Source organism: Myxocyprinus asiaticus, chromosome 11 (genome assembly GCF_019703515.2).
Source record: "Myxocyprinus asiaticus isolate MX2 ecotype Aquarium Trade chromosome 11, UBuf_Myxa_2, whole genome shotgun sequence".
NCBI lineage: Eukaryota > Metazoa > Chordata > Actinopteri > Cypriniformes > Catostomidae > Myxocyprinus > Myxocyprinus asiaticus.
The window spans coordinates 24,880,953-24,891,646 of NC_059354.1; the positions used below are offsets into that span (position 1 = coordinate 24,880,953).

Genomic DNA, 10,694 nt, shown 5'->3' on the forward strand with positions numbered 1-10,694 from the left:
GCCCTACTTATCTTTACATATGATATAATAATGGCTTGCTCAACTTTTATGGCAGCTACGGTCTGCACTGGACAAGATTGAAGAGTTGGAGGACAGTAACAGCCACCTCTCGAAAAGGTTAGAGAAGATTAAGGCTGGTCGGGGAACAGCAACTCCCTAATTGTTTCAAATCAGCCCTATAATCTGCCTTAACCTCCACTGCCTGTCCCATTTCCCAGCTGGCAGCCTGAAAGAAAGAGCTCTCTGCTCAGCCTCACTCTGCATATTTCACAAAGTTAATAAAACTTTTAACAAACACGAGAACGCTGATACATTACATCCCACAACTGTGCCATTTCTTCCTGTTTATCTTGATGTTTCTTCCACTTTGGAGAACCCAATCAGCACTTTCTGAGTGTGCCTCATTCAAAAACACAAAGACTGTTGTTAAAAAGGTTAGAATGGTAATTGTCTTGTTTGAATATATTGAAATTATTCAAGCAAACGTGCAAGGCTGGCAGAATATGTTTGGAAGGTAATTCTTAGGAGTTGTAAAGCCCTGACTTTTAAGATCAGGGCATGCTGTCCAGTCAGGTTGGTTCTGCTTATCAAGCCTGGGTGGAAATTTGTTTGATTTCTTCTAGGAGATAAAGACCACTGTTGCTTCACTGAGACAAGACGGAAGAGTATGTGTGATCGTGCGTGTGTGACGCTTTGAATTCCTCCACTCTCAAAGACATTTTTTAAACACTAAGTTGACTAGATCTTTATGTATCTGAAGCCAAAGTTTATGGAATGATATTGAGGTCTCACAGCTGGCTTTTGCCGACTGGGTTTATTTTTTTCCCTTTAATGAATTGTCTATAATGATCTGCCAAACATGCTGTTCCCTACCATCACTACTGGTTTCAAGAAGACTGACTTTATATAAATTAAAATGAATTACTGATTTCTTAGGAAATGTTAATGTTGCATTGATGCTGACAATCCAACCACCTGAAACAAGGTAGCTGTCGAGATGCAGGGTTTCATACGGAGTGAACAGCAACTGTTAAGACACTCCAGGTGATTAAGACATATTAGATAGGCCTCATCTTGTCCACACAAATAGTGGTGAACTTCACATAAGCTTGATGAAGTGTTTATTATGTGATCATAAGCATTTGTTGTTTAAGACTTGACTAGCCCTGTGAGCAGCTGCTCCACCCTGTTTACAGTGCTTTAAACCATTTGTAGGTTAACTTTAAGAACTGTATTCTTTGTGCAATAAAATGTTCATTTTAAAGTTGTCGATGGTCTATATATACATTCACCTAACAGTTATCTTAGAGTTCTTTTGAAAGTGTAGAAACTACAAAGTCTTCATGCATATTTCTAGGCACTGAGTTATATCTTAGTCTGAATGAGTGAGACAACTATGCTTTTGCAAAGTTTCATATTCTGCCTCTGAAGGTTCCCTAAGGTATGCCCGGTTTTGAATCCGCAGCACCATGCGACGAGCATAGAAATCACGATGATCACTTGGCAGTTCTTCCAAGATTCCTAGAGTTCGCTCCAGTGCCTGCAGAGCTCGGGTGGCTGCTACTGGGTCTTTGTTTCCATATGGATCTTTCTTATCGTAACTCTCAGGTGTTAGATGCCTCCAGAACACATTGACACCAATACCAAACTCCAGAGCCAGGGTATTGTGAAACCAAAGAGCTGAGGAAATTTAGTCACACTTTCATTACATGAAATTAAAGTAAGGTTCTTAATGAACAGCTGTTCACATAAGCCAGATGTTCATCATTATTTTAAGATGTATCTAGATAAACCAAGATCAGTGTCAAGTATTCTCAGATTTGTGCTGAAAAAGTACACAGTTCTTTAATGTCCCTCTGATACAGTAGGTCTAACTGATTGACCTGGATTAAGAATGGAATACCTGGAATGAAGAGCAGGTCTCCTGGTTCTAAAACACATTCATAGCGACACGCTTTCACAAACTCAGGGTAACGCTGCAAATCAGGATTGTCAATATCCAAAACTTCAGACTTATCCCCTGAAAAAGATGCAAGACTATTTAAAACACAAAAAAAAACAATTCAAACTACAGTGATTAGCAGCAGATCCAAATGTATTAAGGAAATTAACATTTAACAGATCCAGTATTATCACACACATTGTATGTCTGTGTCTATATTATAAATAAAATGTTATAACCTACATATGTATTTATCATTTCTGAAGTACTGAAGGATCACCTGTGAGGTAGAGATAAAGTGCATCTTTGGGGCTGTAAAGAACAATGCGCTTTCTTCCTGTCACCTGAGCTAGCAGGTTGTCCATTACCTGAAGGTAAACATTACATAGTAAACATAACATACCCCAAAAGGTTAGAAAACATTACAAGATACTGCATGGCAGTCCTGTTTTCTAAATTATGAAGATGGACTGCAGCATGATAAAGAAAACACAGTTCACAGTTCCTATGTAGGGCCAGCAAAAATTGGCATTTACTAAATAGAACTCTGCATTTATTAAATAGAAATATAAAAATATTTTCAAGTGATCAACATATCAGCAGTGGCCCCAATGTCACCAATAGGCTTGGAGAACTCACATCATAGTGTGTCCACAGCTGCAGACCAGGGGAACTGATACGAAAGACACTGGAGAAAAATTGCTCAGGTTCAAAGAACTCTGGGATCTGAAAGTCCTCTGCCAACTCTGGGAACTGCTTCCGCAAATCAGCAGGTTCCTGGAGGACGAGAAGGAAAAGGACAAGAATATCTACCAGCATTCCTACAGTGAACATGTTGAGAGCTTTAGGCAGTTTTAGGTTGCTGATTCATCATATTAATGTAATAGCAATTTTACACTTATTACAACCTGTAATGAAATGGAAGGCATAGTTCATAATTTCTCTCATTAACTCATCCTTATGCCATCTCAAACTTGAATGATTTTCTTTCTTCTGCAAAACACTTCAATTCAATTTGAAGGAAATATGTCATGAAATTGAAATGCTTAAATCTTAAAATAATTTTTTGAGTGTATATGATGAGTGTTTTTGTCTAGGGATGTGCAGGAGTAATTGAGTAAGAGTACTCGTTCTGCACCAGCTACTCAAGTATTAAAAATGCTACTCGAATATTGTAAATTAATTTTCCTTTCCACATTGCCTGCCATGAGCAGCGCTGAATTACATATTCCCTCTGAATCTCTCACCAAATCTTGGTTACAACTGAGTTCAATGGGGGGCCCTGTGCGAGTCATCGAGGTGTTGGATGAGAGAAGACGTGTAATGGCGTCTGTGCTTCTAAGGCAACAGTCAAGTTATACTACAAAGTAATAATTGTAGTATTTTGATTGTTATTGAATTCTACTCTATTTGTATTCAGGCACAAGTGGTTTAATTCCACGATCGGCTTAGGGTGAGAAAAAGACCAAAATGTAACTCCTTTTTCACTATCAATCTTGAAATCTGCCGTCTCCTTGATGCATTCATGACAAGTTCGTTCACACTTGGCGCATACAGATGTCAAGATTTATATTTAAAAAGGTTACATTTTGGTTTGTTTCTCACCCAAAATCAATCGTATCACTTCAGGAGAGATTTAAACCAATTGAGACCTTATTCACAGCAGCGCCATCTTTGATTTTTAATGGGAATGACAATGAGGCTGTGAGGGATAGACCTACAGTCTCTTTAATGGGCTGAACTGCAGTTTAAAGTGTTTCTGGATCGTTCCGTGGACAAAACATTAATAAAATATCTGTCCACGAACATTCAGTATACAAAGAACTCCAGACAACATGAGTTGTGGAAAATCAGATGTGATCTAGGAGCTTTTACAACTTTATACCATTCGTGTCTTTGAAGAGATGGTAAGTCTATCCCTCACAGCCTCGTTGTCATTCCCATTAAAAATCAAGGATGGCGCTAGCGTGAATAAGGTCTATGCTATGCTACCTTTATGCTGCCCTTATGTACTTTTTGGAGATTGAAAGTTTTGGACCCCACTGACTATGGATATATTCACATCATACACTCTCAAAATATAATTGTTTGTGTTCTGCAGAAAAAAAGAAATGAATACGAGTTTGAGACCACATAAGGGTGAGGAAAGGCCGAAACATACTTCACGCAAGTACGCGAACGCAGACGCGAGTGCTTGGCCAGCGCATGGCCTACGCGTGGTCCCACTGTACATACTTTACGTGTGCTCTTGTGTTGCTCTGGTGGTTACAAACCTCACACCACAAGGGGGCGATAGTTTTTTTAAACTAAATCACGAAAATTTGACTCTGTGATCTGGTGTTTTATGAAGCCAAATAGCCAACCCAACATGTCCAAAATAACTGGATATCCATAGCTATTTACGGCATCTCCGCTGCAGACACCTATCCATTTCTTCCTGGCTCGGACAAATCGGTCCTGTAGTTGTTTCCATTTTCTCTTTACAGTGTCGTTATCAGAATTTAGGGAAGCTGCAATGTCTTACCAAGCATTTTCAATCTTTGTTTTATTCAAATGGAGAGGGGACGAGGGGTCGTAAATATGTTTGTATAATATAACTTGTTTGGCAAGACTCTCCTCAAATTGCTGCTCCGCCATGAAAGTTGCTGACTGAAAACAGAAAATCCGCTCCAGCGCCCCTTAAGGCAACGCAGAGAATGCAGCGCGTACTTGCGTTGGGTTATGAATTGAGTGCTGACACATTTCACTATGCAACGTCATGTGGAATCGAGCTTGCGTAGCAAGGTGCGTCTGTGTTCGCGTACTTGCGTGAAGTATGTTTGGGCCTTTAATGATGAGAGAATTGTCATTTTTGGGTGAACTATTCCTTTAATTTGAAGGAGGAATTCAGATTACAAATACAGTACCTTACGTGCATCTTCTCCAAGCGAGCGCAAGTAGTAGCTTTCATCCTGTTGGGAACAAGAAGATCCATTTAAATCACTCTAAAAAAAATAAGATGATTACTTGTATAAGTGTACATGAGTGTTTTCATACATACAGCAGTAAAAATTGGCTGGTTTAACTCTAAAGGTCAGAGAGCAATGGGGGAAAAACAGTCATGAAAATGCTAAATTCTGAATGTTTTGGATCAAGAAACCTTGACTAACACTGTCAGTGGACCTTAGGGAAAATTTGAGCCCGCCCCCCATATAAACTTTTACATTTAGCAAGCCAAAACATACACTTAGTCCTTTAAAGAAAATGAAGTTGGATGTGTAGAATAATAAATGTTATAATCATGATTGTTAGTGCAAATCAGACATCTCTGTAAGGTAACTAACCTCACTTATGAAGAAATCTGTGTGCTTTGCCTCTGCAGCTCTCTGAACAAACTTATCAAATGGCAGTGTCCTGCAATACAGAGATATTATATGATATTATAAGTATATGATACTTTTCATTGTTTGATATTATTAGTCATATGCAAGTATAAAGGTTCCGTGTTATGTCTCAAACCTGTACACAAAGTTCTTATGCAGAAAGTCCATCCTAGGCTCGGGAGACACGTGCACTTTAACCTCGCGCTGTCCCCCCTTCAGCGCGAGGTAACTCACCGTCCACGCGCGCATACATGGCCCCAGCGGCACGCGCTTCAGCACTGCGGGTCTGCGCTGCATGAGACACGATTTCCCCATTAAAACAATCTAAACACTGAACTAAAGCACTGTTATTATTACATCTAACACGGGTTACCAGTGGATATATGTCCCTCAAGAAAGTCTCTCGGTCCACATCGGTGTAGACTGGCACCTCCAACTTCTTCTGACAGTCCATTTTAATAGTCTGAAGTTTGCTCTCCATTCACTGCCATCTGCACCCTTTTAGTGGTGTTTCGTTTTGAACGAATCTTTTAAGTGAACGAATCGTTCTCGTTCACTTCCACACACTGACTCTTCCGTTCAATGTCTCATATGAAGTCTCTCCCTATTGTTTACTTTATCAAACAATGCATATAATATACATTTAATTAAGCGTGTATAAAATTAGAGTACGTCTGTTTGGTCTGGGACATACTTATTAGTCTCTCCTCCGTTTGTCGGTAAAGGTGGAACTGTTTTCTCTTTGGTTGTCAGTCGGACTTTTCTAAGAGATGTACAGCTGAGGATGATGGGAGAAAGATGGCGCTGCTCTTACTGAGGCGCTGCAGCTGTCACAGGCCCTTCACGGTTCTGATCCGGTGCTTCACATCAAAGCCACTTTTACTGAATCAGTCCAGACGACTCGCTCCCGTGGCGTCTGTTGTGTGTGATGTGAGGTCGTACAGCTCTGAGCGCGGCAGACACAAACAGAATCAAAAGGTTTTGGTCGTTGGCATCCCGAACCCCTTCATCTGGTTCCGAACCCGCATCTACTTCTTTCTCATCCGATCTTATTTCGACAAAGAGTTTAGCATCGAGGAGTTCACGGAAGGAGCCAAACAGGTGAGTGCCGATATGGAACCTTAAAGAATGATCTGCATGCAGTTACATTGTAGGCTTATAATAGTCGGTTGCTGTGTGAATGAACATGCCAAAGAATATGCATGTTTTATTGTAAATGTAATTTTATTTATAAGTAAAATCTATATACACAAATGCCTTACAGTTTTTATGAATGAGATGAATCATTATGTAGTCTAGATTCAATTTCAAAATCTGTAAACAAAACAGCTATTAAAGGAATAGTTCCCCCAAAATTGAAAATTCTCTCATCATTTACTCACCCTCATGCCATCCCAGATGTGTATGACTTTCTAGATAATATTAGATACTAAATATTTTTTAGAAGAATATTTCAGCTCTGTAGGTCCATACAATGCAAGTGAATGGTAACCAGAACTCAGAAGGTTCAAAAAGCACTTAAAGGCAGCATAAAAGTAATCCATAAAACTCCAGGGGTTTAATCCATGTCTTCAGAAGTGATTTGATAGCTGTGGGTGAGAAACAGATCAATATTTAAGTCCTTTTTTTTTTTTTTACTATCAATCTCTACCTTTGACCAGCCCCAACCAGGTAGATGGCTGAATGTGAAAGTGAAAGTGTAGATTTTCAGTAAAAAAGGACTTATATTGTTCTGTTTCTCACCCACACCTATCATATCGCTTCTGAAGATATAGATTTAACCACTGAAGTCATATGGATTACTTTTATGTTTATTTAAGTGGTTTTTGAACATTCTGAATTCTTGTCACCATTCACTTGCATTGTGAAGACCAACAGAGCTTAAATTACATATATACATAATTATTATTTTTTTATCTTTGTGTTCTGCAGAAGAAAGAAAGTCATATACATCTGGGATGGCATGAGGGTGAGTAAATGATTCATTTTTGGGTGAATTATCCCTTTAAGACAATTAATATTTGCTCTGTGTCTCACGTGTTATTTAGATTTGTCTTGTTCCCTTTTTCTTTCTTTTTTTCCTTGTTTCCTTTTGTGAGTCTTTGTTTCATTTGCACTTAATTGGCTGATTATGGGAGTTTTAATAAGTGGGTCATTGACAAATAAAGTTGTCTGAGGTAAAAAAATAAATAAATAAATAATAAATAAATAAAAGAGAAATCTTTTAAAAATCTAGTTTAAAATTCATGTGTCAAGTTTGTAGAAATATTTGTGTCCATGTTGGTTAGACACATTTTTGAAAAACATTTTCTAAAAAAGCTAAACAAAACATTTATTTAATGACTTTAAAATGTCATGTGGTTTAACCATCAAGTAAAATGTATTCAAGTAATTTCCTTGCATCTTGAATACATGAGTGTACATAACACAATCATTAATAAAAACTTTTCAAACATATTTTTCAAGATAAAAAATATTTGACAAATATTATGATTTTTTTGAGTCAAGAATATCAAGAGGTTTTCTGAGGGTTACGCCACATAACCTGAACAAAATGTGCCTTTTCATAAAAATGTCAAAATATCAGATCTGTCTGTTTTATGTGTTTTTGTCAACATAAACAACAAAATGGCTACATACTATATGTTTGATTACACCACATGACTTTGATTTGGTGGACAAAAGTTTTTTAAATATAAATCATATTTTAAAACAATATTGTTTCACTGTGTTTTTTAAAGAAATAATAATAATACTTGACTGTTCTGCACTACTCATTCCAACTTACAACTCACTCCAAAGAATTTTGTTTAATGAGACTTTGAATTTTTTTTACTGTCTCTGGACGGTTACGCCACAGGATAGTAAGTGAAAACATGTTCACCATAGAAGAGGTGTATTCAAGTCATTGTTTTGTGTGAAGTACAAATTTTTTTATTTTATTTTTTATTATTTATTATAAATAATTAGATCTGGACAACAACAACAAAAAAAAAGTTTTATATTAAAAAGTTTTATGATGTTTTAATGTAGACCTGTTATAACAAACACTGACCCTTGACATACATGACCCTGAGTCAGTTGATCACTCAAACAGAAAACTTCTGCTCTCAGGCTTTTTCACATGTGTCAGGATTGCTGTCTCAGTGTCAGTTTGAGGCTCTGGGGGGTTTAGTCGCTAAAGATGTAAGTACACAAAGATTCCAAGCACCCTTCTGTTTTCCTGTTTAAGATTTTATGATCGATAAAAGTCCGAAATTAATCTTATATTCTCTCCCATAGCTAATAGGGAAACTTGAGGACAAATGCGCTCATTTGCCTGTGAGCCACCAGAGGGCGCTGTCTGCCGAGCCTGATGAGATCATGTACACAACTACAGGAGACGTTGGCATTTACTATGATGATAGCGGTGAGACCCTCTAAGTTTCATACCCTGCAATATTCGCCCAGGTAATATATTGAATTATTAAAAAATAAGATAGCAAATTATTTTATGTACAGTAATTGAAAACATATAATTTAGTATAAATATATCACATGTCCATATGCATGAAAAAAATCATTGCAGTGTTTTCCTTGCTTTCAGGGAGGAAATTTGTAAGTATTTTGATGCGTTTCTGGTACATGACAAGTGCGAGGCTTCCTGATGACACTGTGGAGGGAGCACGAATCTTCCAGGTTGCTTTAGGTGGAAATGGAGAGAGACCAGAGACCAAGAGACTGCTCACAGCCAATTATGAGTGAGTGCTGAAATCACTGATCACTTATTATCAACGTACTGGCTGTCATTTAGTAAGCTGGATTACAAGTTACAAGTTTCAGTTTTACTGTATTTCACTTGAGCTATTAATATTAAGGTTCAGTAAAAATACTAAATTTTTTTAATACAATTAATTTCTAAAAACAAAATTAGTATTCTCGGTCACACTTTATTAGCAATGTTCATGTTACTGTGTATTTACATAGGTTATTACAGATTAATACTAATCAACTGCATGCATTTGCCTTGTAATTATTTTGTAGAGCTGCTTGTACCTACATATTGTTATTGTAATAGTAATTATAGTAATTAATATTAGTAATGTAACATGGACACTGTAAAATGAAGTGTTGCCGTATTCTATTATGAATATAGTGAATAAGTGTTTTATGTCTCTTATATTTTCCTTGTTTCTGACAGATTCCAAAGGGAATTTACACAAGGTGTGACTCCAGATTGGATCATCACAAGAATAGAGCACGCAAAGCTTCTTGATTAAGTGTGTTTAACGTGGAGAAGACAAATCTTTTTAGGTTTGTTTGTTTTTTTCATGCAAGATGTTGCTCAATATGGCCTGAAAATAGAGAGATAATTTACTATCCCTCACTGGAAGGACATTGAAAAATAATCTTGCAATATTGTCAGCATCAGAATACTCCCCATGGACAACAGAAAGTTATAAATGTTTATTTCACTTGTGTGCAGTGCATAAGATATGTTTTGTCTCCACTGATCTCAAATTATTTTAAGTTATTGTCGCCTCCATTCGATCATAGTTTGTCCTTTATTCATATTCAACTCACATGAGGCAAACTGGACTCAAAATGTTCAAACAACTGAAAGACTGAATGTTAAAACTGCAGAGGATAAATTGTAAGCATCTAAAGTGATCCATTAATGTTTTACCACAAAAATAATTTTAACCACTGCTTGGACCATTTCAAATGCTCATTCAGTATAATGTAAACTTACTGGTCAGTTATGCGACTGTTTTGTCCAGATGTTCATGTTATGTAAAAGCTATTAGTGTGAAATACATGAAAAAGAGAAGGACCTTGATTTCAAATGGCATATTACAATTTAAAACTCACTACAAATAATGTAAATGCAGCATTTTAATAATTTTGTAAGTGGAGCCAAAAATAAACGTTTAACGGGATTTTCTCTGTTTTACTGTATGTCAGAAAATCCACCTAGACCAAAGTCATGATGGAAAAACTTTATTTGATTTATATCTTGGATATTATTAACGAAACCAAACAGTGTTTTCTCCATCATTAGGCCTATTCTTTTGTTAGGGGGTGGGGTGGGGTGTGTGTGTGTGTGTGTGTGTGTGTGTGTGTGTGTGTGTGTGTGTGTGTGTGTGTGTGTGTGTGTGTGTGTGTGTGTGTGTGTGTGTGTGTGTGTGTGTGTTCATAAAAATTTCTAAAACCTCATTATGGCTGCTTTCTGGTAAAGTGTTCTGACTCAGACATGTTTTCTATTAAACACAAAATGTGATTATGGTTATTATATATTTGAAGTGTCACTATGAGCGATCCATCTTTGATTTAAAAAAAATAAATAAATACTCAAAATAAAATGTTGTAGAGACGACGCCTTTTCATGTTTCAGATGTACGATTACTACT

At 37.0% G+C, this 10,694-nt stretch overlaps 3 protein-coding genes across 6 annotated transcripts in view; 2 read left to right on the forward strand and 1 right to left on the reverse strand.

Annotated features, from left to right (window-relative positions):
- Positions 1-1,264, forward strand: part of LOC127447855 (leucine-rich repeat flightless-interacting protein 2-like) — a 51,892-nt gene extending 50,628 nt beyond the window's left edge. For all 3 annotated transcript variants that reach the window (XM_051709971.1, XM_051709972.1, XM_051709973.1), the window contains one exon: positions 56-1,264. In XM_051709971.1, coding sequence (XP_051565931.1) covers positions 56-160 — 105 coding nt within the window. In that variant the 3' untranslated portion in view covers positions 161-1,264. The remainder of the gene's footprint in view (positions 1-55) is intronic.
- tyw5 (tRNA-yW synthesizing protein 5) lies at positions 1,105-6,040 on the reverse strand. Of its 2 annotated transcripts, none has more exons than XM_051709975.1 (8): positions 5,678-6,040; positions 5,441-5,590; positions 5,266-5,335; positions 4,849-4,893; positions 2,582-2,719; positions 2,223-2,310; positions 1,904-2,020; positions 1,105-1,680 (listed from the first exon to the last, which is right to left on the reverse strand). In XM_051709975.1, the coding sequence occupies exons 2-8, from the start codon at positions 5,551-5,553 to the stop codon at positions 1,373-1,375; spliced, it is 879 nt and encodes a 292-aa protein (XP_051565935.1). In that variant the 5' UTR covers positions 5,554-5,590; positions 5,678-6,040; the 3' UTR covers positions 1,105-1,372. The 2 variants fall into 2 exon arrangements, with proteins under 2 accessions (XP_051565935.1, XP_051565934.1); XM_051709974.1 differs by having other exon boundaries at positions 5,441-5,595.
- A 19-nt stretch (positions 6,041-6,059) lies between these two features.
- maip1 (matrix AAA peptidase interacting protein 1) lies at positions 6,060-10,487 on the forward strand. The gene is made up of 5 exons (XM_051709978.1): positions 6,060-6,405; positions 8,419-8,490; positions 8,587-8,713; positions 8,891-9,044; positions 9,485-10,487. Exons 1-5 carry the CDS (start codon positions 6,103-6,105, stop codon positions 9,561-9,563), a joined length of 735 nt encoding a protein of 244 aa, XP_051565938.1. The 5' UTR covers positions 6,060-6,102; the 3' UTR covers positions 9,564-10,487.
- Positions 10,488-10,694: the final 207 nt, after the last annotated feature.

Excerpts from the sequence above, each read along its gene's own strand:
- maip1 (XM_051709978.1), top strand. The coding sequence starts at position 6,103 with ATGGCGCTGCTCTTACTGAGGCGCTGCAGCTGTCACAGGCCCTTCACG. Across the intron at positions 6,406-8,418 it reads TCACGGAAGGAGCCAAACAG|GCTTTTTCACATGTGTCAGG; the intron begins GTGAGTGCCGAT and ends TTCTGCTCTCAG. Across the intron at positions 9,045-9,484 it reads CTGCTCACAGCCAATTATGA|ATTCCAAAGGGAATTTACAC; the intron begins GTGAGTGCTGAA and ends TGTTTCTGACAG.
- tyw5 (XM_051709974.1), bottom strand. The coding sequence starts at position 5,785 with ATGGAGAGCAAACTTCAGACTATTAAAATGGACTGTCAGAAGAAGTTG. Across the intron at positions 5,336-5,440 it reads CATAAGAACTTTGTGTACAG|GACACTGCCATTTGATAAGT; the intron begins GTTTGAGACATA and ends TCTGTATTGCAG. Across the intron at positions 1,681-1,903 it reads AGACCTGCTCTTCATTCCAG|CTCTTTGGTTTCACAATACC; the intron begins GTATTCCATTCT and ends AAATTTCCTCAG.